The 27,675-nt window shown below is 43.4% G+C and overlaps 1 protein-coding gene across 3 annotated transcripts in view; it reads left to right on the top strand.

Annotated features, from left to right (window-relative positions):
- The window catches only part of LOC120725521 (deleted in malignant brain tumors 1 protein-like), an 84,555-nt gene that overhangs the window by 31,231 nt on the left and 25,649 nt on the right, over positions 1 to 27,675 (top strand). For 2 of the 3 annotated variants that reach the window (XM_040018510.1, XM_040018511.1), the window contains 2 exons: positions 3,262 to 3,265; positions 6,713 to 7,016. In XM_040018510.1, coding sequence (XP_039874444.1) covers positions 3,262 to 3,265; positions 6,713 to 7,016 — 308 coding nt within the window. Of the gene's footprint in view, positions 1 to 3,261; positions 3,266 to 6,707; positions 7,017 to 27,675 lie in introns of all 3 variants that reach the window. The other variant, XM_040018512.1, reaches the window with a different exon arrangement.

Here is a 27,675-nt window from a genome sequence, read left to right as displayed (position 1 = left end):
CACAGCCCAACTGTCAACTGGTGAAATATGCTGACAACAAGGGGTGGGCGATATAAACGATATATGATAGAAACAATATAAATTTGGCCAACGATAGAGATTTTGACTATACCGCTCTATCGCGAGAGCGCATGTTGATGACATCATCAAGCTGTGCCTGTTTTGGTCGAAAGCATCACAGCGGCTACAACCATTATCATCTGCAAATTATGCTGGGCGACAGTCATAGCAAAGAGATTAAGCACTTTTGAAATATGGGGAAAGCCAAAAACTACGCTTCCTCTACTTCCGTAACATTGATTCATTAATGTTGAATTCTCTCGCAGCTGTTCTATTCCCATGTTTTTGCAGTGTATTAATAACTAACCTCGTATTGTACTGAATAATCTCAGTTGTTCTCCTGACTGAAGTTTGGCCCGTGTATAGCATCCTGCTATGCTATTGCATTTGTCCCTAACCACCAGAATCCCCCACGTTAACTTTTATCGAGTGGAAAAAAAGTTGGCATTCATTCTCCAGCTTCACTGTGCTAATGTTATGCTAACATAGCTGTGTCGCTAGCAATCACGTAGCACAACATTATATACCAGGTAGTCCAACTTCAGTAACCCTGCAAACGCCACTGCTGTTTAGTTTCCTGTCTTCATTTATGTTGGAAGTGGTAGCAGAGCTGTACGTTTTAATTAGTTTCAAAAATCTCTCAGTCAGAACATGGTATGTCATGTTTAGGTGGAAACTAACGAGCTAACTTCCTGTTAACTTCTAACTCCGTTAAATTTAATCCATTCTTTTTTCATGGATGCATAGATGTTAAATTTAATTGTAACACCTGGTAAAGCAGCAACGCTGATGATTTTATTAAAGATGAAAGAATTTAGTCCGTTTTTAACTCTCAGTGTTCGTTTGACCTGAAGAGGACGGAGTTTTGGACCCAGATTACTCCGCGAAGCTCCTCACTATGGCAGCCGTAATGCTCTGACAATCCATCAAGCAGTGCGGCTTACCAAAGTTGTACTAAAACATTTTTTAACGTTTGTGCAGGTGAAGAAATCTCTCTAATAATCGGCTATGTACCACAGGCCTTCTAGCTGGCTGTAGTTAAACCTTTACTCAAAAAGCTATCTCTAGACCCAGCAGTCTTAGCTAATTATAGGCCAATCTCCAACCTTCCTTTCATATCAAAAATCCTTGAAAGAGTAGTTGTCAAACAGCTAACTGATCATCTGCAGAGGAATGGCTTATTTGAAGAGTTTCAGTCAGGTTTCAAAGATCCATCACAGCACAGAAACAGCTTTAGTGAAGGTTACAAATGATCTTCTTATGGCCTCTGACAGTGGACTCATCTCTGTGCTTGTCCTGCTAGACCTCAGTGCAGCGTTTGATACTGTTGACCATAATATCCTATTAGAACGATTAGAACATGCTGTAGGTATTACAGGTACTGTGCTGCAGTGGTTTGTATCATATCTATCTAATAGACTCCAATTTGTACATGTAAATGGAGAGTCCTCTTCACACACTGAGGTTAATTATGGAGTTCCACAGGGTTCAGTGCTAGGACCAATTCTGTTTACATTATACATGCTTCCCTTAGGCAGCATCATTAGAAGACATAGCATACATTTTCACTGCTATGCAGATGACACCCAGCTCTATCTATGAAACCAGATAACACACACCAATTAGTTAAACTGCAGGAATGTCTTAAAGACATAAAGACCTGGATGGCCGCTAACCTTCTGCTTCTTAATTCAGATAAAACTGAGGTTATTGTACTCGGCCCTGAAAATCTTAGAAATGTGGTATCTAACCAGATTCTTACTCTGGATGGCATTACCTTGACCTCCAGTAACGTTGTGAGGAACCTTGGAGTCATTTTTGACCAGGACATGTCCTTCAACGCACATATTAAACAAATATGTAAGACTGCGTTCTTCCATTTGCGCAACATCTCTAAAATTAGAAATATCCTGTCTCAGAGTGACGCTGAAAAGCTAGTTCATGCATTTATTACTTCCAGGCTGGACTACTGCAATTCATTATTATCAGGATGTCCAAAAAACTCGCTGAAAAGCCTTCAGCTAATCCAAAATGCTGCAGCAAGAGTACTGACAGGGACTAGAAAGAGAGAGCATATTTTTCCTGTTTTGGCTTCCTGTTAAATCCAGAATTAAATTCAAAATCCTGCTCCTCACATACAAGGTCTTAAATAATCAGGCCCCATCTTATCTTAATGACCTTGTAGTACCATATCACCCTATTAGAGCACTTCGCTCTCGCACTGCAGGCCTACTTGTTGTTTCTAGAGTATTTTAAAGTAGAATGGGAGGGAGAGCCTTCAGTTTTCAGGCCCCTCTTCTGTGGAACCAGCTTCCAGTTTGGATTTGGGAGACAGACACTATCTCTACTTTCAAGATTAAACTTAAAACTTTCCTTTTTGCTAAAGCATATAATTAGGGCTGGACCAGGTGACCCTTAGTTATGCTGCAATAGACGTAGGCTGCCGGGGGATTCCCATGATGCATTGAGTTTTTCCTTTCCAGTCACCTTTCTCACTCACTATGTGTTAATAGACCTCTCTGCATTGAATCATATCTGTTATTAACCTCTGTCTCTCTTCAACAGCATGTCTTTTATCCTGTCTTCCTTCTCTCACCCCAACCGGTCGCAGCAGATGGCCCCGCCCCTCCCTGAGCCTGGTTCTGCTGGAGGTTTCTTCCTGTTAAAAGGGAGTTTTTCCTTCACACTGTCATAGGGGGTCATATGATTTTTGGATTTTTCTCTGTATCCATGAAGCGCCTTGAGGCGACTTTTGTTGTGATATGGCGCTATATAAATAAAATTGAATTGAATTGAATTTAGTGAGAAAATAATAATACCAATGTTTAAAAAAGGTAGATTGCATGGCTTGGTGCTTGATTTTATAAATTTCTGACAGTGGGACTAAATGCAACATCAAGATTCAATCATTAAGTGGCGTGGCACAACATTTTTGTCCATACGGCATATATTTACGCATTAAAATTGTTTTAGCCAAGTAATACAGGAAGACAGTGTTGTTAAACTATATTTTGGGAATCCTCTTTAGGTGTCAGCACTAGTGCTGCTAAGCTGATTTTGTAAAAGTTTCTCTTCTGAAAATGGACCTGAGCTTTAGCACCAAAATTTTCTGGTTACGTTTGGCGAAAGACTGTTTTGGGTTAAAATACACCTGTTTCTGAAGTTAGCCACACGTCAAAGTTTCTTGGATATCTAGATATGACCAGTCCAAGTTGAACTACAAACACCACCAAGTGTGGTTCAATTTCTTACTCTTAAAACCCCCAAATTACTATCCAAAATATACAGAATGCTTTCTAAAACAGATGAATCAATATCACTTCCTATTGCAAAATGGGAAGCAGATTTATCAGTTAACTTAGACCAAAACTTCTGGTCTCAGATTTGCTTAAAAACCTTTCATCTAATTAGAAATCCCAGTCTTCAATTAATTCAATACAAAATACTACATAGAGTGCACTATACAGGTTATCGGATGTTCAAGATGGGCTTTACGTCTACCAACAACTGCTCACACTGTCAAACCAATACACCGGACAATTATATCCACGCTCTTTGGTTCTGTCCACCAGTTCAGAAGTTTTGGCACGAGATATGTGAAGACTTATCAAAGTGTCTGAAATGTAACATTCCAACTTCCCCTTTAGTGTGTTTGTTGGGCAGCTTAGATGTCACTACAGATAAGAATATAGCCCATATGGTTTTCACTGCCCTATGCATAGCCAAGAAAACAGTCCTCATGAACTGGAAAAATAAAAATAATCTTAATTCTAACCAATATAGAAATTATCCATTAGATTACATTAGTCTTGATACAGCCTCTGCCACCACATCAGATCAATTGCTCTGGGCTCCTTTGATTAGCTCCATCACCTAGTGGGGGTGGGGGGTCATAGTTTGGTCCCACCTTCGCTGTTGTGATTGATGTGGGGGTAGGGACAGGCTTAGGGCGTCGGGGGGTTCCCCGGGAGCATCTTCCTTGGGGGGCTCAACCCGGGGTAGCGGTCATGGCCTATTAGGGGCTCTGTTGGCTCTTAGGTGATGGTTTCCTCGTGGCTGCGTGCAGCGGGGCTAGGGGAGGGTCTGTGCTGATGGACGTGGGTTACTGACCTGGTAGCCTGGCTGCCCCTGGGTGGGTCCGGGACAGGCGTGAGGTTCTGGGGGGGCTCCGTCTCTGGGCTGGGGCCCTGGCTGGGCCTCGGCAGCTTGGGTCCTGGTTGGTATGTTGCTGGGGTTGTGGGCGGGTGGGTGTATGGGGGCCCGGCCCTGGCGCAGGGTGCCGCCTGGGGGGCTCTTCAACTGGGGGGGGGGGGTTGTTACACCTTGCAGGAGCTCTCCTCTCTTCAGGAACTCACTCTGCAGGGGGGGAGATACAGGAGAGGTGGAGGAAGATCTCAGCCTGGGCGTCTATTGTCTTGTGTAGTCTGGAAGATGAGTGGATGACGGGGTGGGTGCAGTTTTCTCTGTGGTGGAGTCAGGAGGGCTGTCCCGGGCTCTGTGGGGCCGGGCGGCGCTGCTGTTCTGGGCCCTGGTCCGGATGGGCCTGGGCCCCCTTTCCCTGGTGGGTTGCGGAGTATGGGGTGCCTACTGGGGTCAGCGGGGGAGCTGGCCCCAGGGAGGGGTCACTTGCCCCTCCCTTCCTTCCCTCTCCAGCTGCCTCCCTCTTCCCGCTCCACCACAATCAGCCACACATGCAGGGCCTTGGGGTAAAGGTGTGTCACCAGGGTGCACGGGAGGCATCCCCCCCTCTGTCCCCTTCTGGCTTCTTGTGCCTCAATTTTATCTCACAACTTAGACATTCACATTACTCACACTCTCATAACACATACATATAGGATCTTGGGGGTGGGCACGATACACGGACTCCAAAAGACCATCAGGGTGTACACCTCACCCCTGGCGTCGTTGCCCACCTCTCAATTTTAAATACACGTAGACACTGAGGGCTATCAGGAGGGGCTGTGCGCTTACCTGCTGCTCTCTGGCAGGTAGCTCCACACCCTCCTGGGTTTTAAATGCACCTTAGAACACACATGCATCAACACTACATATGAGCGGGCAGAGGGAGGTTTGGGAGTCTTCTCACACCCCCGTTCTCTGCGACCTGCTGGAGCGGGGGGCCAGGAGGAGGAGTTGGCCGTCCGACTGGGGTCTGGAGTGTGGGGCCTCCCTGCTGCTGCGGAGTCAGGGCGGTCTGCTTCTCCCCACCGCAGGGAAAAGGGTAACACCACCTGGGTCTGGGTGCAGTTTCCCCCTCCAGGGGCAAAAGTACCTAGAGTACGCTTGGGGAGTGTGATTGTGTGTACAGTGTCTCTCTATGTCTGTCTCCACGTTGGTTGAGTGTTGAGTAATTGCATATGAGAGCATGAGGGTGGGAATGGATGTTTGTATCTGTGTGTGCCTGTATGTCTGTGTCTATATGTCAGGTTGGGTATCAGACGCCATCTCTTTGGGGACATCTCAGGCCCTCTAAGGTATGGAGGCCTATCTCCCTCCACCACTTCCCCTGCCAGTGGCAGACGCCCCCAGACATCGATGCGTTGGTGGTTCTTTGTGTCCGGGGATGGGCGCCCAGGTACACACCGGCTCACTCTTTGGTGGCTGCTTATTGGGGCCTGGAGCCTGGGGCTCGCTCGGGCCACTTTGGGGGTGGGGTGCCCTCGGCCTCTCGGCCTGGGGCTCGGTCACTCTGGCACAGCTGGCTGCCGGCGGAGCTCACGGGCACGTCACTGCAACCCCCCCTGGCTTCTGCTCCGCGGCTGCTGAGTGACCCCTCATCTGGGACTCTCCTCAGCTCTTTCTGGGACAGTGGCGCAGCTGCCCCTCTGTTGGTCTTCCTTGGTCTCTTGTGTTCTGGGGGCCTCTGGATGTCTGGAGTTTTGATCTCCTCCATACCTGCTTCATGCCCTGGTGGACGGGGATGTGGCTCCCCACACCCTCTAGAAGATCATTACATGAAGGAACCTTTTAAAAACAAGCGCGTCCATGTTCACAGGTATACACACGGGTACTCACACACACAAACTACACCCCTTTTGGCTCCTACCTCAAAGCACACTGTGCGCTGTCGATCTTACGTGCTGCACAATAATGTTTAATATTTAGTATTTACTGTTATATTCCCATATATCATTGTGATGTTGTTTATTGTATTGCTCTCATTTTCTTCTGCTTGTTTTCTTTTTTCTTTCTCAACAGGTGATCCAGGTGATTGATATATGTATTTTTTTTTTTTGTCTGCTTATTTAGTTGGTTTTTGGTTTTTTTGCCCTTTATCCCCGTCCCTCTTCTCTGCTGTTTTTCCCCCCTCTTCCTTTCTCCCTTTTCTTTTCCTCATTCAAGTCTGTCCCGTATCTAGCAAGTGAAAATAAAAAAAAGTATATAAAATAAACAATAAAAGGTGAATCAAATAGACCATTATGGCAAGGCTGGGATGGTCAATTTGGTAAAGTAATTCCATTGGGCATCTTTCTTTGCCTTTAGACAATAATTCTGATGGCAAAAGAGCCAAACAGGAGAGGCAAAAAAAAAAGGGGGACAGCCAGTAACCTCTTGTGGTTGTAGTTCAGATAATGTGTTAATGCTGGATTTTAAAAAGATTGAGTGATTGAAATATTCATTAATAATACTTTTATGTGTGTCCAAAGGTAAGGTAAGGCTTGTGAATGGCACTGACCGATGTTCTGGTCGAGTGGAGATTCTGCATGAAGGCCAGTGGGGAACAGTGTGTGATGATGAATGGGACTTCAGAGATGCTGAGGTGGTGTGCAGAGCCATGGACTGTGGAACACCTCAGAGAGCCAAACCTGGTGCCTTCTTTGGTAAAGGCCAAGGAAAGATCTGGCTTGATGATGTCAACTGTTTGGGTAATGAGACGTCCCTTGGACAATGCAGGCATCGATCATTTGGAGAAAATAACTGTGGTCACGGTGAAGATGCAGGAGTGATTTGTTCAGGTAAAAACTATTGATGTTTCATTTAATACATTGTTGTTGTTTTTTCACATTTACGACGCAAGTGAGTATATCATATGGATTTCAATTAATGCAGTTTATGGCACCAACTAACTATTGCTTTTCTCTGTTTTTAAGCCATTCGACTGACCAATGGGACTGACGTGTGCTCAGGAATAGTGGAGGTCCATCGTGGTGAACACTGGTCACCAGCATTTAATGTTAACTGGGGAATGAATGAAGCCACAGTGGTGTGCAGAGAGATAAATTGTGGAGAGCCTGTCAAGATCTCAGAGTCATTTGGTCAAGGTGGAGATCTGAAAGGATATGAGATCCACTGTAATGGTAAAGAGAGCTCTCTCAGACAGTGCACATTTAGAGACTTTACCGGCTATGCCTCTGTGGTGTGCTCAGGTAAGACTTGATGCCAAATAAATACTAGGGTTTAAAAAAAGTAAATGCATCCTGGATATTCATAACTAAGAGACCAATGATTTTGGTGACCAAAACCACATGTTGATGCTTGTGCTTGTACCAGACATGTTATAAATTGTGTCAATATGTTAACATATTTGTCCTTTGGCCGTGCATGTACTCTGAAAAAGTCAATAGCATTTGGCTAGCCAAGGCACACACAGATGTTGTCATGGATCGCTGCGTGGCAGGCAGGATGAGGACCCAATCGCAAAACTCACGGACTCAAGGGATGAACTCAAAAGGCAGCTTTATTGCTGACAAGATGACAGGAAAATACAAAACTTAAACTGGGAACAATAAACTAATACTCGGAGAGAGACACAGGGAAATCCACGCAGCATGAGGGAGAACGCGACGCCGAACAGAGGGAGATGCAGACAGAAATACACAGAGGGTTAACGAGGAAAGTGGGAACACACGGGGAACACAGCTGACACAGATAACCATAACGAGACAGGGCGGGGTGAACATAACACTGACGGGAGACGGGCAGAGTCAAACAGGAAGTACAGAGGTTCAGACAGGAGGAGAGAGAGCACGGGGAAAACACAGACATAACGGGCTGGGGAAACATGGAACAACCACAAAGGGAGACGAGGGCTCATAAATACACAGAGGGCACACAGGGGGGAGAGAGAGCACGGGGAGAACTTAGACATAACGGGCAGGGGAAACATGGAATAAAACATAAGGAGAGACGAGGGCTCACAGATACACAGAGGGGCACACAGGGGGTAAAAGCCACGAAGGGAAAACACTTAGGGAACAACACAACAGGGCAACTCAGGAAACATGGCCTAAATAGGGAACAAAATACAAACATACAAGAAAACTAAGAATACTGGGCCAACATGGCCCAGGACCATGACAAATGTATAAGCACACAAAAGATTTAGCCTGGATTGTATATCTCATGAGTTCATGTTAAGATGATTAACATCATGCTCAAGGATAAGAAGTAAGTATCGTGACTTTAAAAGCAATAAAGTCAATAAAGCAAAGTCATTAAATGAATTAATAATAACTATAATATAAGCAGCCTCGCTGTATGTGTTGCAGACCCAACGATTTAAGTATTAAGTCACAGCTTTACTTTCTTCTTCCACCTTAGTGATTTGCTCTTAATTAATATTACATATCATAAAACCCTTTCTTTAAACAGGTCAAAATGACTGTTGGGATCAGATGTGATATGGCAATTATTTAATGCCTGGTCACAGAGTTGGCATTAAATGTCATTGGTCATTTCACTATTAAAATTACCATCATTTAACAAACACAACTTTAATGTGAGATAGCAGATAAATATTGACCACTTACAATGTTAAATTCTATTTCATTTGACAATGTACTAATATCAGCCAGCGAGGGTAATACAACCCCTTCACTTTAACTACTTTATTATCAACAAAACGGAAAAACTGTGAAGTGGAAGGAGAAAAAACATGTAAATGTCTACATCAATTAATCTAGGCTTAATTTCAAGCAGACTGATTACAGAATTCTGCAGACCACTTGGAGTGATAAGCATGTTGAAATTAACTCAATCAAAAGTAGGTAATTTTTTGCTACTACACAAAACATAAAATAAAGAGCAAAAAAAAAGGACAGTTTCTGTTTAGGCCAAAACTCAGCCACACATTAAGTCATGAGCTCGTATTCACGAACCAGTAGAGTTACAGTGAAACTTTGTTGACACACTGTTAAATTATTTTTTTCCTTCCTGACTTACTTGGTAGGATTTTTGATATATTGATGGGGGAACACAGGAGTCCCTTTTTATATGTGCACATATATACTAACCACCACCAGTTTAACGAAATTTAAAAGAAAAAGGGGGAAAGGCGTCAGATAATAGACATGGCCTTATCCTTTTTAATAGACAAAATATTAAAGTTAATTTCATTTTTAATTTACAAATTAAAAATTTGAGAATGGAAAGAAAAAAATCTTGATATCAATATTAATGTTGTAGTAGAGCAGTTCAGGGGGCCGACCTGGGGATCGACAGCACCATAGTCCTAAACAGAGTAGTTCCAGAGGCTGACTGCATAGAAGACCGCGGGGACAGAATAGGTCCGGAGGCCGGCCACGTGGACGGTGAAAGAGCAGGTCCGGAGGACAGCCGTGTGGACGTCGCCAGGGATTGTGGTAAAATTGGTACGGAAGCTGACCATGAGGAAAGAAGCTGGACGTGGCTTAGTGGGTGCAAGACCAGACATAGGAGCTGAACTAGATGGTGGTGTGGCAGCCACAGGCGAAAGAGCAGACGGTTGCACCAGTGGGGGTGTGGCCAGTGTTGCCAACTCCTCAGTAAGGAAAATCACTATTGGTTGTCCTAAAAGTCGCTAGAAGTCGCTAAATGACGTCATCGCCTAATTTGCATAATTGGTCATGCTAATCTAATTGTAACCTATGTTGTTGGAGAGAGAAATAACATCGTGAAAGAGACATAAAGTGATTAAAAAACGTCCTAAATGCATTTAGAGTTTATTTAGAACTACAAATTAAATTTCTTTTAGCAATTATTGTTTTTTTTAATGTCACAATTCCAACCCTGCTCCTTTACCCGGGCTTGGACCGGCAAAAGTGATCCGAAATAGGCACTCTGGTGGAGTTACTTTGTGTGTGTGTGTTTATAAGTAGTTTTAAACCTTGTGATCCACAAAACAGCATAAATGGTAAATGGCCTGTATTTATATAGCGCTTTACTAGTCCCTAAGGACCCCAAAGCGCTTTACATATCCAGTCATCCACCCATTCACACACACAGGTGATGGCAAGCTACATTGTAGCCACAGCCACCCTGGGGCGCACTGACAGAGGCGAGGCTGCCAGAGACTGGCGCCACCAGGCCCTCTGACCACCACCAGTAGGCAAAGGATGAAGTGTCTTGCCCAAGGACACAACAACCGAGACTGTCCAAGCTGGGGCTCGAACCGGCAACCTTCCAATTACAAGGCGAACTCCCAACTCTTGAGCCACGATCGCCCCAGCATAAGAGTAAAAGAGTAAAAGAAGAACTGACTGCGTTACAGCATCCGCTGCTTGTTGAGAGTAAAAGCGATACGCGCTTTCACGTCTTTTTTTAGCGACTTTTTTTCTAAAAAGTCGCTAAGGGGTCTGAAAACTCGCTAAATATAGCGACAAAGTCGCTAAGTTGGCAACACTGCTATCAGGGCAGGAGATGTTCACCCATGCTTCCAAACTGCAAATGAATCGCTTATGAGCAAAGCCGCTGCTCCGCACTGACTGTAACGCAGTCAGTTCTTCTTTTACTGTTATGCTGTTTTGTGGATCACAAGGTTTAAAACTACTTATAAACACACACACACAAATTAACTCCACCAGAGTACCAATCTCGGGTCACTTTTGCCAGTCCAGGCCCGGATAAAGGAGCAGGGTTGGAATTGTGACATTAAAAAATAATAATTGCTAAAAGAAATTTAATTTGTAGTTCTAAATAAATTCTAAATGCATTTAGGACGTTTTTTACTCACTTTATGTCTCTTCCACGGTGTTATTTCTTTCTCCAACAACATAGGTTACAATTAGATTAGCATGACCAATTATGCAAATTAGGCGATGACGTCATTTAGCGACTTCTAGCGACTTTTAGGACAACCAATAGCGATTTTCCTTACTGAGGAGTTGGCAACACTGCCGAGCAGCCCTGGGAGCAGATGGCAGAGACGGCTCACCAGAGCCTCCAGCTGCAAGAAGAAGAAAGAATCTCCCGGGGTCAAGAGTAACCGGAGACGTCAAGCTCAGTCTCCAGGTTAGGCCCAGGCAGAGTCAGAGTCACTGGGAAAACAAGGTTAATGGTGCCAAACACAGTTTCACAAAATATAGACTTAGGGCTGGTTGTACTTAGAAAATCTGCTCTCCAGGTTAGAACTAGCAGTCTTGGGGAGTGGTTAGCTCAGGAAAGCTGAACTTAGTCTTCTGTCACCTGGCACATTAGTGAGCCCTGAGACGCAAACCTCACAGAGGTTTGTGCCTGTCCTGTCCAAAATTACAAAATTACTCTCAGAAACTTAAAGCTTGGAAACACAGGAATCCCTGAAATTACAGTCACTCTCAGAAACCCTAATCCTCCAGTGCAGATTTTACAAATTGTCCAGCACTGTTCAACCCAGGTGTGCATAACGCTGTTTCAGGCAGCTCTGGTGGGGTAACACTGTCAATTTTCAGGATAACTGGCTTAAAAGCTTGGCACACAGACAGATGAACATGGAACAGAAAACTTGACTTGTTCAGCCAGCTCTGCAGTGTTCAAACCCAGCCTCTTGGCTGACATAGAGGTTGAGGTTGTCTCCCTATTGCCCTTAACATTAGCTTGTTGGGAGACCAAATAAGTAGTCACTAATTGAGAAGCTGGCTGAGCAACACCAGAGACTTTACATGACAGAAGAGGCGGAGTCACAAAACAGTCACTAGGAGGAGTATAATGGCTAGCAGGTTCTGAACTAGGAGCAATACAGTCCAGGGAAGAGACAATGTAGTTATCAGTTTCTGAATTATTGTGCTCAGAAAAGTGGACTGTCACGAGGGAGAGTAACAGCCTCCTCTCTTTAAGTCAGCATCAGATGACAAATTCACAGTCTCAGTTGCTCCCACCGACATATGAGATGACTTAAAACTAGTGTTCAACGATGAGGGAATGTTACTCACAGGAAGTGCAGGCTCAGAAGAAAAAATTGTCTTTGGCTGAGACTTGGAATGGCGCGAACACCGCTTCCTCCCGGGAACCGTGCACAAGTTGCCAGGGTGCCAGCAGAACCCCTGGTGTGCAGAATGTCTGTGTCGGGGAGGGTGAGCTGGACAGTGATGTCGAGGCAGGGGAGTTGACGGTGGGATCCTCCCTTTGGAGGGATGGAGGATTGAAACTAGCGGCCACTCTTATTGCCAGGTTGGCTGGGGCCAGGAATGTACCAGGCTGCGGACCTCTTTGCTGGCACTCCTCCTTCTCTCCCTCGCGGGTCAGAATGATCCACTGCTCACGCAGACAGATGATTTGGCGCACATGCTCCTCAAAACTCCCGAACATTAAGTCTGCTGGGTCCATAGTATGGTCATGATCTTCTGTCATAAACTGGGTGAGGCAGGCAGGAAGGGAGGACCCAAATGCAGAACTCAGGATGTGAAACATGAAATCACAAACAGCTTTCCTGCTGAACAAGGAACACCAACATAAACTAAACTGGGAATCAACTAGGCAGGAAGGCAGGCTTGGCAAACAGAACACACAGTATGGAATGAGAGAGAACGCGATGACGACCAGAGGAAGATGCAGACACTAAATACAAGACGGAAACACAGCAAAGACGAGACAAGAGACTATCAATGTAAAACAGGAGGTACACAGGGATGCAGACTGACTAGAGGTACAGACAGATGCACATGAAGACAAGGCTGACCTAACAGGGGAGGAAACACAAAGACAAGAACAAGACTAGAAATACAGAATAAACTGAAGGGCATAATTATGCTGGAATAAGAAATATGAAATACACAGGCACACAGAGGGAGGGCAAAGACACACGGGGGAATCTAATAAACAAAAGCTAAACAGAACAACCTAGGTACTACAGAATAAACTTAAGACCAACAAAGCGGATTTAAACAATACAAAATGACAAAAACACAAGAAAACTCCAGACACTGGGTACATTGACCCAGGACCATGACAGTCTGTGTGTCCCTATAGTACAAAAAAAAAAGACAAATTAATGTAATTAACAAAACAAAAGTTAGATTTGATGTACAATAATATAATATAATAATATTTGGTACACTAATATAACAACTATGATTTCCAGGTAATGTGAGATTAACAGGTGGATCCACTCGTTGCGATGGAAGAGTAGAATATTTTGATAAAAACCAGTGGGGGACTGTGTGTGCTGAATCCTGGGACATGAATGATGCAACAGTGGTGTGCAGACAGTTGGACTGTGGGAGGCCTCATAAGCTTATTCAGCTTGGTCCTGGTATAGGACAGACCTGGACTGATCAAATTAATTGCGATGGAAGAGAGTCTACATTGAATCAGTGTCCAAAAGAACCATATCTTTGCAACAACACTGCAGTGGCTGGTGTTTTCTGCACAGGTAAGAAAAACATGGAAACCCAACTCTGAAAATTTTTATTTTATGTAAAATATATATAAAACAGAATGTAATGATTTGGACATCTCATAAACCCATATTTGATTCACAATAGAACCTAGAAAATACAACTGCCTAATCCAAATCTGAAATTCTTTTTGGAAAACATGGAATCTGCATCCTCCAAAATAAAGATGTGAAGAATTTGTTATCAGCATTTAGTTCAATTTCTATTAGAAAACAAACTGCACCCTGTTTAGTTCATTATAGAATGAGCGTCAGTATCAATATGAAGGCATAAATGCCTATGAAAGTGGCACATCTGTAAGTAGATCAAAAATGGTGAAATGTGTATATAGGTTTTATAGCAACAGGACCCTCCATTAGAGCAGCAGCCAAGGGAGATGGTCCAATAATGGCATGAATATTGGGATGCACACATTGCCAATTTTACCTTATAAGAAGTATGGTTGAATCATTCCTGTGATGGACAGGTGTTAGGGAAAATATTCTAAAACACTTCTTCAGTAAAGACTCAGAGAAGAGAAACACACAGAACTTCTTGCTAGCAAGGGCAGCTCCCTACTGAGAGACTCGCGCTAAGAAACTGCCCCGGTCTTTATTTATACTTCAGTGTGTGTGTGTGTGTGTGTGTGTGTGTGTGTGTGTGTCCTGCTGATCAAAGGGTCATATAACATGAAAGCACAAAAGGTACATCCTTGGTCAGGAAGAGGGTAATCTCCCCCTCACCCTAGATGGTTCACCCTAGATAACACAGTGAAGAAGTCCAGCAGTTCATCTAGACAAAAAGGCACTTAGACTAAAACAGACATAGCTATGTTAAAACAATAAAACAAGGTGCGACCTCTCTCATGCTCCCAGGACGTGGGGGTGAACATCCTAGAATGTTACAGACCTCCTAGGATGAGACATTCTTTCAATATGTCACCAACTATATACTTCTACACACAAATGATTACATGCAGCATTCTACCATATGCAAACTTATATCACTAAAAGATTATACTGACTACTAAATACAATTTTCCATTGACAACAGGAAACAGCAGAAACTCAGGAGGACTCCTAATAACTATTACCAATGCTATTACCAATCCATGAAAAAAATAATAAAATGACAGAAAGTAGTAGAAATGCATGGAGAGCCAGGATAAATAATCTAAAGTAAATGCACATGACTTGAAAGAAGGCAAAATGACTTGACGAAAGAGATTTAGATGGCCAAACAGGGGAGGAAGTTAAAGGATGGGGAGCCTGGAAATTTCAGCAGGATTTTATTACCTAGGATGCCTAAAGTGCCCAGAAAAGGCGCACAAATTGATTTCTGATCTGAGAGGGGAAAGTTTGTGATGGCTTAAGATGAGTGAAAAGCCTGAATTTGGCTAGTAGAGAATCAGTAAGCAGACAATTGCCAGTCACGGAGGCTTGTTAGACTAATAGAAAAGGTTGAGGGTTTTCATTATTAGCATTAAGGATGCTGGTTTGAGCAGAGAGTCAAGAAGACGTAAGGTACATCTTTCACCATCTTACAATGCTATGATTGCAGCCATTCCCCACCTCTCTGTGAATGGTACTCATGGTCTCTGATCAATGGTCGTTGATCAATGATCAATGGTCTTTGATCAGCGGTTGTTGATTAATGGTCATGACAATTTGCATACTAATGATCAAGGAACTGACCTCATAACCCAAGATGATGCAACTAATAGCATGAACGTGAAAAAGACATGGAAACGATTGCAGGAAGGAGACTGCAAAGGAGAGGTGCAGTGAGATTTAAAGTATACGGCATGAATGCCGACTGGCCTCGAGAAGGCTGGGGAAAAGGTGATCCGACTAGACTAGTGATGTCACGAACAGCTTGACAGCATGGAAAAGTGGGAGTGATGTGAAGCTTAGATTTAGCGGGCAGCACCTGGGAGCGGACAAATGTGAGACCATAGATCCTTCTTATTTAACTTACCAATAAGCTTAATTACAACAGCATGGCTATTGTTGAAATAACCGGCTTGCAATTCAGACAATTCACCAATTGTTGTTAAGAGAAGGGAATGGTCTCAGAATGGTAAACATGGTGGGAAACAATCCTTTTCCAAGTTTCTTTTAACAACAAACTCAAAATAAGCTAATATTTTTCTTAGAGTTGTACATTTTCTCAATTTAAACTTCTGACATGTTTTCTATGATCTGTTATGAATGAAGTATGGAAATTTCTTCTAAAATGGTCTCCGTATTGTCTTTTTTTTAAAAATATATTGTCTGAATTTAAATAGTGTACAATGTGCCTAAATACATCACAGTTGTTTGTTGGTCATTCTTCCATACCGGTGGCTACATACACTGTTTATTTGCCTTCACAGAAAGCTTGGCGGTCCGCTTGGTTAACAGTAATGATGAGTGCTCTGGAAGAGTGGAGGTCCGTCATGGTGACCAGTGGCACGCAGTATGTGACACGGAGTGGACTCAAAGTAAAGCTCAAGTGGTGTGTGAGTTGCTGGAGTGTGGACGTGCCATGAAACCTCATGGTGGTGCATTTTTTGGCCGTGGCAGTGGGTCAGTGGTGGAGGCTAGCAATTCATGTTTCGACAGTGTGACATCTCTTCAGCAATGCTCAGTCGAAGGTTTTACAAGAGCAACCTGCGGGCATGAATATGATGCTGGTGTTCTCTGTGCAGGTAAACCCTTATTATTATGTTCAAAATTCAAACATATTTTTTCTAGAGATCACAAACTGTATAAAATATTGCTGTGATGTGATGTCACCAACTGTGGTGGTGGTGGGAGGGTAACTGGTAAACTACACGCTTATTTGTTAATAATTACAAGTTTTTAGCCACTGATTATACTTTGAAACAGATAGCAGAGCAGATGAATCTGTATTTTTGATTTGGTGCTGACTTCAAAACATATACTCTTTCTGATTTAACCCTCCCATTTAATATGGCTTGAAACGGGTGCTGGGATTACACTGACTGATGTTTTGAATAGGCCTTCTCTCATTGTCATGGTTTCTGTTGTTTTTTTCTGTAGTTTGGATATTTTGGTTGGTTTATGATTTGGTGGTTTTCTTTCTACATTTTTAGCCTTTTGTGTCTATTAGTATTTTCAAGTGCGTCCTAGTTTAGTTATTCATATTTGTAGTTCTTAGTTCCTTGTCTAATTTTTTAGACATTTCCCTGTATGTAGTCTGTCTTTTCTCCATTTCTGTCTGTTTGTCTAGTCTGTCTCTCTCTATTCTGTACTTCCCATCTTATTTTACAGACCCTCATCATGTGTTTTATTTTCTGTCACTCTTTGTGTGTCCACTTCCCCCTGTGTCATTTCCCTTGTCTACAATTGTAGTCGACTGAACATATGTATTTCTGGTTTTTATTTTGGAATAGGCTGAACTTGCTCTTTTGCTCGCTGACTCTACATCTGTCGTTATGTCACACATTCGCTCACTATTTCTTGCACCAAAACACACCACAAATCCCACCACTACTATATATTGAATGTTATTGTGCTCAGTGTTGGGAAGGTTACTTTTAAAATGTATTCCACTACAGATTATAGAATACATGCCCAGAAATGTATTTTGTAACATATTCCGTTACGTTACTCAATGAGAGTAACGTATTCTGAATACTTGGATTACTTAATATATTATCATGCTTTTTACAACTACATGAATGTACTATTGCTGTGTGATTTATTGCGTTTACTGAAGGTTATTCGCCATACCAATACCAACTAGATTTTTAAATCTTAATATAAATGAGTAACAGTAGGGTGGACAATAGGTAAGGCTGCACTTTTCGCAGCAATCTCAGATAGAAAACTATTCCGCGCAAATATATAACAGGTCCGCAGCTCCGAACCATAAAGGCATATAACCGTAAAGAGACCTCTGGCTAATACGTCGGGTTCTGTGTCGGGCTCGTAGCCGAAAACTAGCTTTACTTTGTTGTCTGGGTCAACTTTGTGTATATATAAAAAAAAAAAACACCCAGCACGCCCCTGCGGGGCGGTTATCCTTCAAGCTCGGGTCCTCTACCAGAGGCCTGGGAGCTTGAGGGTCCTGCGCAGTATCTTAGCTGTTCCCAGGACTGCGCTCTTTCTGGACAGAGATCTCCGATGTTGATTCCGGGATCTGCTGGAGCACTCGCCTAGCTTGGGAGTCACCGCACCTAGTGCTCTGATTACCACGGGGACCACCATTACCTTCACCCTCCACATCCTCTCGAGCTCTTCTCTGAGCCCTTGGTATTTCTCCAGCTTCTCGTGTTCCTTCTTCCTGATATTGCTGTCATTCGGAACCGCTACATCGATCACTACGGCCGTCTTCTTCTGTTTGTCTACCACCACTATGTCCGGTTTGGTTAGCCGCCACCATTTGTCCGTCTGTATCTGAAGTCCACAGGATCTTAGCTCGGTCATTCTCCACCACCCTTGGGGGCATCTCCCATTTTGACCTTGGGACAAACAGGAGGTACACAGGGATGCAGACTGACTAGAGGTACAGACAGATGCACATGAAGACAAGGCTGACCTAACAGGGAGGAAACACAAAGACAAGAACAAGACTAGAAATACAGAATAAACTGAAGGGCAATAATTATGCTGGAATAAGAAATATGAAATACACAGGCACACAGAGGGAGGGCAAAGACACACGGGGGAATCTAATAAACAAAAGCTAAACAGAACAACCTAGGTACTACAGAATAAACTTAAGACCAACAAAGCGGATTTAAACAATACAAAATGACAAAAACACAAGAAAACTCCAGACACTGGGTACATTGACCCAGGACCATGACAGTCTGTGTGTCCCTATAGTACAAAAAAAAGACAAATTAATGTAATTAACAAAACAAAAGTTAGATTTGATGTACAATAATATAATATAATAATATTTGGTACACTAATATAACAACTATGATTTCCAGGTAATGTGAGATTAACAGGTGGATCCACTCGTTGCGATGGAAGAGTAGAATATTTTGATAAAAACCAGTGGGGGACTGTGTGTGCTGAATCCTGGGACATGAATGATGCAACAGTGGTGTGCAGACAGTTGGACTGTGGGAGGCCTCATAAGCTTATTCAGCTTGGTCCTGGTATAGGACAGACCTGGACTGATCAAATTGAATGCGATGGAAGAGAGTCTACATTGGATCAGTGTCCAAAAGAACCATATCTTTGCAACAACACTGCAGTGGCTGGTGTTTTCTGCACAGGTAAGAAAAACATGGAAACCCAACTCTGAAAATTTTTATTTTATGTAAAATATATATAAAACAGAATGTAATGATTTGGACATCTCATAAACCCATATTTGATTCACAATAGAACCTAGAAAATACAACTGCCTAATCCAAATCTGAAATTCTTTTTGGAAAACATGGAATCTGCATCCTCCAAAATAAAGATGTGAAGAATTTGTTATCAGCATTTAGTTCAATTTCTATTAGAAAACAAACTGCACCCTGTTTAGTTCATTATAGAATGAGCGTCAGTATCAATATGAAGGCATAAATGCCTATGAAAGTGGCACATCTGGAAGTAGATCAAAAATGGTGAAATGTGTATATAGGTTTTACAGCAACAGGACCCTCCATTAGAGCAGCAGCCAAGGGAGATGGTCCAATAATGGCATGAATATTGTGATGCACGTATTGCCAATTTTACCTTATAAGAAGTATGGTTGAATCATTCCTGTGATGGACAGGAAACAGCAGAAACTCAGGAGGACTCCTAATAACTATTACCAATGCTATTACCAATCCATGAAAAAAATAATAAAATGACAGAAAGTAGTAGAAATGCATGGAGAGCCAGGATAAATAATCTAAAGTAAATGCACATGACTTGAAAGAAGGCAAAATGACTTGACGAAAGAGATTTAGATGGCCAAACAGGGGAGGAAGTTAAAGGATGGGGAGCCCGGAAATTTCAGCAGGATTTTATTACCTAGGATGCCTAAAGTGCCCAGAAAAGGTGCACAAATTGATTTCTGATCTGAGAGGGGAAAGTTTGTGATGGCTTAAGATGAGTGAAAAGCCTGAATTTGGCTAGTAGAGAATCAGTAAGCAGACAATTGCCAGTCGCGGAGGCTTGTTAGACTAATAGAAAAGGTTGAGGGTTTTCATTATTAGCATTAAGGATGCTGGTTTGAGCAGAGAGTCAAGAAGACGTAAGGGTACATCTTTCACCATCTTACAATGCTATGATTGCAGCCATTCCCCACCTCTCTGTGAATGGTACTCATGGTCTCTGATCAATGGTCTTTGATCAGCGGTTGTTGATTAATGGTCATGACAATTTGCATACTAATGATCAAGGAACTGACCTCATAACCCAAGATGATGCAACTAATAGCATGAACGTGAAAAAGACATGGAAACGATTGCAGGAAGGAGACTGCAAAGGAGAGGTGCAGTGAGATTTAAAGTATGCGGCATGAATGCCGACTGGCCTCGAGAAGGCTGGGGAAAAGGTGATCCGACTAGACTAGTGATGTCACGAACAGCTTGACAGCATGGAAAAGTGGGAGTGATGTGAAGCTTAGATTTAGCGGGCAGCACCTGGGAGCGGACAAATGTGAGACCATAGATCCTTCTTATTTAACTTACCAATAAGCTTAATTACAACAGCATGGCTATTGTTGAAATAACCAGCTTGCAATTCAGAAAATTCACCAATTGTTGTTAAGAGAAGGGAGGATTCTACAGAATGGTAAACATGGTGGGAAACAATCCTTTTCCAAGTTTCTTTTAACATGTTGCCATAAAACTCAAAATAAGCTAATATTTTTCTTAGAGTTGTACATTTTCTCAATTTAAACTTCTGACATGTTTTCTATGATCTGTTATGAATGAAGTATGGAAATTTCTTCTAAAATGGTCTCCGTATTGTCTTATTTTTAAATATATTGTCTGAATTTAAATAGTGTACAATGTGCCTAAATACATCACAGTTGTTTGTTGGTCATTCTTCCATACCGGTGGCTACATACACTGTTTATTTGCCTTCACAGAAAGCTTGGCGGTCCGCTTGGTTAACAGTAATGATGAGTGCTCTGGAAGAGTGGAGGTCCGTCATGGTGACCAGTGGCATGCAGTATGTGACACGGAGTGGACTCAAAGTAAAGCTCAAGTGGTGTGTGAGTTGCTGGAGTGTGGACGTGCCATGAAACCTCATGGTGGTGCATTTTTTTGGCCGTGGCAGTGGGTCAGTGGTGGAGGCTAGCAATTCATGTTTCGACAGTGTGACATCTCTTCAGCAATGCTCAGTCGAAGGTTTTACAAGAGCAACCTGCGGGCATGAATATGATGCTGGTGTTCTCTGTGCAGGTAAACCCTTATTATTATGTTCAAAATTCAAACATATTTTTTCTAGAGATCACAAACTGTATAAAATATTGCTGTGATGTGATGTCACCAACTGTGGTGGTGGTGGGAGGGTAACTGGTAAACTACATGCTTATTTGTTAATAATTACAAGTTTTTAGCCACTGATTATACTTTGAAACAGATAGCAGAGCAGACGAATCTGTATTTTTGATTTGGTGCTGACTTCAAAACATATACTCTTTCTGATTTAACCCTCCCATTTAATATGGCTTGAAACGGGTGCTGGGATTACACTGACTGATGTTTTAAATAGGCCTTCTCTCATTGTCATGGTTTCTGTTGTTTTTTTCCGTAGTTTGGATATTTTGGTTGGTTTATGATTTGGTGGTTTTCTTTCTACATTTTTAGCCTTTTGTGTCTATTAGTATTTTCAAGTGTTATTCATATTTGTAGTTCTTAGTTCCTTGTCTAATTTTTTAGACATTTCCCTGTATGTAGTCTGTCTTTTCTCCATTTCTGTCTGTTTGTCTAGTCTGTCTCTCTCTATTCTGTACTTCCCATCTTATTTTACAGACCCTCATCATGTGTTTTATTTTCTGTCACTCTTTGTGTGTCCACTTCCCCCTGTGTCATTTCCCTTGTCTACAATTGTAGTCGACTGAACATATGTATTTCTGGTTTTTATTTTGGAATAGGCTGAACTTGCTCTTTTCCTTGCTGACTCTACATCTGTCGTTATGTCACACATTCGCTCACTATTTCTTGCACCAAAACACACCACAAATCCCACCACTACTATATATTGAATGTTATTGTGCTCAGTGTTGGGAAGGTTACTTTTAAAATGTATTCCACTACAGATTATAGAATACATGCCCAGAAATGTATTTTGTAACATATTCCGTTACGTTACTCAATGAGAGTAACGTATTCTGAATACTTGGATTACTTAATATATTATCATGCTTTTTACAACTACATGAATGTACTATTGCTGTGTGATTTATTGCGTTTACTGAAGGTTATTCGCCATACCAATACCAACTAGATTTTTAAATCTTAATATAAATGAGTAACAGTAGGGTGGACAATAGGTAAGGCTGCACTTTTCGCAGCAATCTCAGATAGAAAACTATTCCGCGCAAATATATAACAGGTCCGCAGCTCCGAACCATAAAGGCATATAACCGTAAAGAGACCTCTGGCTAATACGTCGGGTTCTGTGTCGGGCTCGTAGCCGAAAACTAGCTTTACTTTGTTGTCTGGGTCAACTTTGTGTATATATAAAAAAAAAAAACACCCAGCACGCCCCTGCGGGCGGTTTATCCTTCAAGCTCGGGTCCTCTACCAGAGGCCTGGGAGCTTGAGGGTCCTGCGCAGTATCTTAGCTGTTCCCAGGACTGCGCTCTTCTGGACAGAGATCTCCGATGTTGATCCGGGGATCTGCTGGAGCCACTCGCTTAGCTTGGGAGTCACCGCACCTAGTGCTCCAATTACCACGGGGACCACTGTTACCTTCACCCTCCACATCCTCTCGAGCTCTTCTCTGAGCCCTTGGTATTTCTCCAGCTTCTCGTGTTCCTTCTTCCTGATATTGCTGTCATTCGGAACCGCTACATCGATCACTACGGCCGTCTTCTTCTGTTTGTCTACCACCACTATGTCCGGTTGGTTAGCCGCCACCATTTTGTCTGTCTGTATCTGGAAGTCCCACAGGATCTTAGCTCGGTCATTCTCCACCACCCTTGGGGGCATCTCCCATTTTGACCTTGGGACTTCCAGGTTATACTCGGCACAGATGTTCCTGTACACTATGCCGGCCACTTGGTTATGGCGTTCCATGTATGCCTTGCCTGCTAGCATCTTGCACCCTGCTGTTATGTGCTGGATTGTCTCTGGGGCATCTTTACACAGCCTGCACCTGGGGTCTTGCCTGGTGTGATAGACCCCAGCCTCTATGGATCTTGTACTCAGAGCTTGTTCTTGTGCTGCCATGATTAGTGCCTCTGTGCTGTCTTTCAGTCCAGCTTTGTCCAGCCACTGGTAGGATTTCTGGATATCAGCCACCTCCTCTATCTGCCGGTGGTACATACCATGCAGGGCCCTGTCCTTCCATGATGGTTCCTCGTCTCCCTCCTCTTTCTTGGGTTTCTGCTGCCTGAGGTATTTACTGAGCACTCGGTCAGTTGGGGCCATCTTCCCAATGTATTCTTGGATGTTCGTTGCGTACAGCCTCAGGGTGCTGGACTTGGGGTGAAGCCCTCCATGCATGGTAAGGAACTTTCTTGTCTTTATGTCAGTGGCTTCTATCTCCTCCTTTGGCCAGCCTATTACCCCAGCAGGGTACCTGATCACGGGCAGGGCGTATGTGTTGATGGCCCGGATCTTGTTCTTACCATTCAGCTGACTCCTCAGGACTTGCCTAACCCTCTGCAGGTACTTGGTGGTTGCAGCCTTTCTAGCGGCCTCTTCATGGTTCCCATTTGCCTGCGGGATCCCCAGGTACTTGTAACTGTCCTCTATGTCTGCAATGTTGCCTTCTGGTAGTTCAATCCCCTCAGTTCTGACTACCTTCCCTCTCTTTGTTACCATTCGACTACACTTCTCCAGTCCGAACGACATTCCAATGTCATTGCTGTAAAGCCTGGTAGTGTGGATCAGTGAATCGATGTCTTGTTCACTCTTGGCATACAGCTTGATGTCATCCATGTACAGGAGGTGGCTCACAACTGCTCCATTCCGTAGTCGGTATCCGTAGCCAGTCTTGTTAATGATCTCACTGAGGGGGTTCAGGCCTATGCAGAACAGCAGTGGGGACAGAGCATCTCCTTGGTAGATCCCGCACTTGATGGTGACTTGTGCTATGGGCTTGGATTTGGCCTCTAGTGTTGTACGCCACATCCCCATTGAGTTCCTGATGAAGGCTCTTAGGGTCCTGTTGATCTTGTACAATTCTAAGCATTCCAGTATCCAGCTGTGGGGCATTGAGTCATAGGCCTTCTTGTAATCAATCCAGGCAATGCACAGGTTGGTCAGTCTGGTCTTGCAGTCTCGGCTGACTGTTCTGTCTACCAGTAGCTGGTGTTTTGCGCCTCTGGTATTCTTGCCAATCCCTTTCTGTGCCCCATTCATGTATTGACCCATGTGCCTGTTCATCTTAGCCAATATGATGCCTGACAGGAGCTTCCATGTAGTACTGAGGCAGGTTATTGGTCGGTAGTTGGATGGGACCGGTCCCTTCTTGGGGTCCTTGGGGATCAGGACCGTTCGACCTTCGGTTAGCCATTCCGGGTGTCTGTCGTTAACTAGCAGCTGGTTCATTTGTGCTGCCAGACGCTCGTGGAGTGCAGTCAGCTTCTTCAGCCAGTAGGCGTGAACCATGTCTGGCCCTGGTGCTGTCCAACTCTTCATACTGGAGACCCTTTCTTGGATATCTGCCACTGTGATGGTTACTGGACCCTGTTCAGGGAGGTCGCTGTGGTCTGCCCTCAGATCCACTAGCCACTGAGCATTGCCGTTACGGGTTGCGTCCTTCTCCCATATGCTCTTCCAGTATTGCTCCGTCTCCAGCCTTGGTGGTGCTGTTCTCTTATTGTTCCCTTGCCACTGAGAGTACACCTTTGCTGGTTCTGTGGAGAACAGCTGGTTTATTCTCCTGCCTTCTATCTCTCTGGTGTACCTCCTCAAGCGGCTGGCCAAGGCTGTGAGTCTTTGCTTGGCAGTTTCCAATGCCTCAGGTATGGACAGTTTGCTGTATTTCATATGCACCTTCTTTGCCGCACCTTTCTGCAACTCTGTTAGTTGGCTAACCTCCCTCCGTGCTACTTTGATCTTGCCCTCTAGCCTCCTTCTCCATGGAGGGTACTGCCCCTTGTGGCTGTTCAACTTGTAGCCAAGCATCTCACTGATCACTGCTGCCGTATTGTAGATCAGCTTGTTAGTGTCGGTAATCGTGGTTGTAGGTATCATCCGTAGTGCTGCATTAACATCATCTAGCAGACCTTCTGAGGGTACTTCACGTAATCTTGGTAACCGGCTACGGGGGATCCAGGTTTCAAGCTTGGCCATGATCCTATTTTTCAGGTCAGTTCCTCTCGTACTCAACAATCCTTCTCCTATCGCACTTGGGGCTATGTACCCAATCTCGGGTAGGGGTGATGATATCTCCCCTCTGACCTGGCGTCCTGACTCCTCCTTGCCATAGCATTTATGTTGTACCTCGTCAACCTCTAGCTGTGATAGCAGTCCCTTCTTTCGAATGTTGGAACACTGAGCTACTAGTTGTTTCGCCGTCATTGTGGATGTTGGGTATCAAAGAATCCATAGGTCCCTCATCCTATTCGTGTAGCCCCTTCCGCCAGGGTTACTTGCGTAGTAGCATTCCAACAATGCCCTGTTTTTAGTCTCTTGCCCACCGATGCCTTCTTGTTCACACACACACACATATATATATATATATATATATATATATATATATATATATATATATATATATTAGGGTGCAACGATACACAAAATTCACGGTTCGGTTCGGTTCGATACTTTGGTGTCACGGTGTTCGATATTTTTTCGATACAAAAAAATGTTCATGCCTTTTTAATTTGTCATTATTGAAATTATAAATATATATTTTGAGCGCTCAGTGAATCTGTGTTCGACTACTCAGCCTAGGCTGCACTGTCCAGCGCAGATCCACTGAGCGCTCAACACAGACAGCATCATCAGAAGGAAGAGCGCAGGGCAAGCTAGCGAGACAGAAGTTAAGCTCTCCAAATTGAACCTCATTCAGATCTGGCGTTTGGAATTATTGGTTTTCATGTGACGTATGACCCTGAAGTAAGCGAGTCATGGACTAAAGTAAAACAGTATGTTGGATGTGCCATGCAATGCTCAATTACATTGGTGTGAACTAGTGTGTTAGCCGCAGTTAGCTCGTTAACGTGTTGGCCGTCTAGCCCCATGCACGGAGCGATCGGCGGTAGCTCGTTAACGGAGATTTGCCGTGTTGTGCGTTAAGGTCATTTCAACGAGATTAACCTGAAAGCACTAGTGGGAACACAACGAATATGACTGCACATTTACGCCGATATCATCCTAGTGCAAAGACAAGTGGAAGCAGACAAAAAAAAAGCAAGCATGCTACTAACTTTAGCCGAGTCATTAGACAGCTGTTAGCACATGATTCTCCTTATGCTGCTGAGAATATAGCCCAGAAGAAGCGGATAGTATAGCTTTTATTTTGGAAAGAGCCATTTCTCTGTAATAAACTCTCTTTTCCAAAGATGAGTGATTCCTCAATCATACAGGGCTTGCAATATCGCTAGCCCGACGTCCCGGAGCTAGCGATTTTTTCAGTCGGCTACCAAAATCTATCTCTCCCTGCCCGTCGGGCTATTGTAGGAAAAATATGTCTGTCAATGCTTTTGCATTCTTTCAGAAATGTAGCTGGGGTAATTATGTCATTGGCATCGGTGAGCCACTGTCAATATGTGACATATTGAAGTCGCGTTTGAATTTGCGCTTGTTTTTTTGCTTTCACTTTGCAATCGTGCGAACTGTGTATAGAGAGCGACAGCACTGATCTGTGAGTGATGATAATTTGTGCACCAATTCCTCTGACATCGTCTTATAATCGTTAGCTTACTATGCAAACATGACAAGTGAAATCTCCCGCAGCTTAAACATGTGAGAGGTTGATCGCGCAGAGAATCGCTGAGCTTATGTGAGTGCGTGTGTAAAAGCATTTCATTCTGCTGAGCCAAATAAGACAGGTCAGGGTGAAGAAGTGACAGCCAAAGAAAAGCTTACCACAAAACGGAGAAGTTATGACAAATCAGACTATAAGGCAAAAAGAAAGTGCAGCTTTATGGTTTCATGGACAAAAGAATTTCTGTGGCTGCAATATGATGAGCTAAATAACCAGGGCTGCACATAAGTGGTCCGCAGGTGCGCATTCGCTGTCAAAATAAAAAACACGCACAAGGGTTAGGGTTAAATTTAAAAAGTATACTTTTGAGTTAAAATTATATTTATAATTTTAATAATGACAAATTAAAAATGCATGAACATTTTTTGTATCGAAAAATACGAACCGTGACACCAAAGTATCGAACCGAACCGAACCGTGAATTTTGTCTTCACCTATATATATATATATATATATATATATATATATATATATATATTACATGCTTCCATCTCCCTTTTCTGGTCGGTGGCCGGTCTCTTACTTTTCGACTCTTTTTCTCCCTCCCTCGCGCTCACAGACACATAACGGGTATAGCAGTCCATTCTCCCTGCAACACGGACTACACTACCCATGACATGACATGGGCCGCGAGATTGAGACACAGACATGAGCGCCTCTTAATACGTGTTTTGTTTGGGTTTCCACCGGCGTGGACACCAAAAATATAGAGTTCATAACCTTATGAAACAGGAAAATACAGCCGTGTAATCCATTCATTTCAACAAAGTAACTGTATTCTGAATACCACCTTTTTAAACGGTAACTGTAACGGAATACAGTTACTCATATTTTGTATTTTAAATACATAACGGCGTTACATGTATTCCGTTACTCCCCAACACTGATTGTGCAGCACGCAAGACTGGCAGTGCACAACGTGCTTTGAGGTAGCAACCAAGAAAGATATAGTTTGTGTTTATGTTACACCCCGGCCTAGGCAACCGGCGTGCAACTCAGGAAAAATAGAA

The sequence above is a fragment of the Simochromis diagramma genome, unplaced genomic scaffold (genome assembly GCF_900408965.1).
Source record: "Simochromis diagramma unplaced genomic scaffold, fSimDia1.1 OVJJ01000802.1, whole genome shotgun sequence".
Classification (NCBI taxonomy): domain Eukaryota; kingdom Metazoa; phylum Chordata; class Actinopteri; order Cichliformes; family Cichlidae; genus Simochromis; species Simochromis diagramma.
This window is presented reverse-complemented; position numbering and strand designations above follow the sequence as displayed.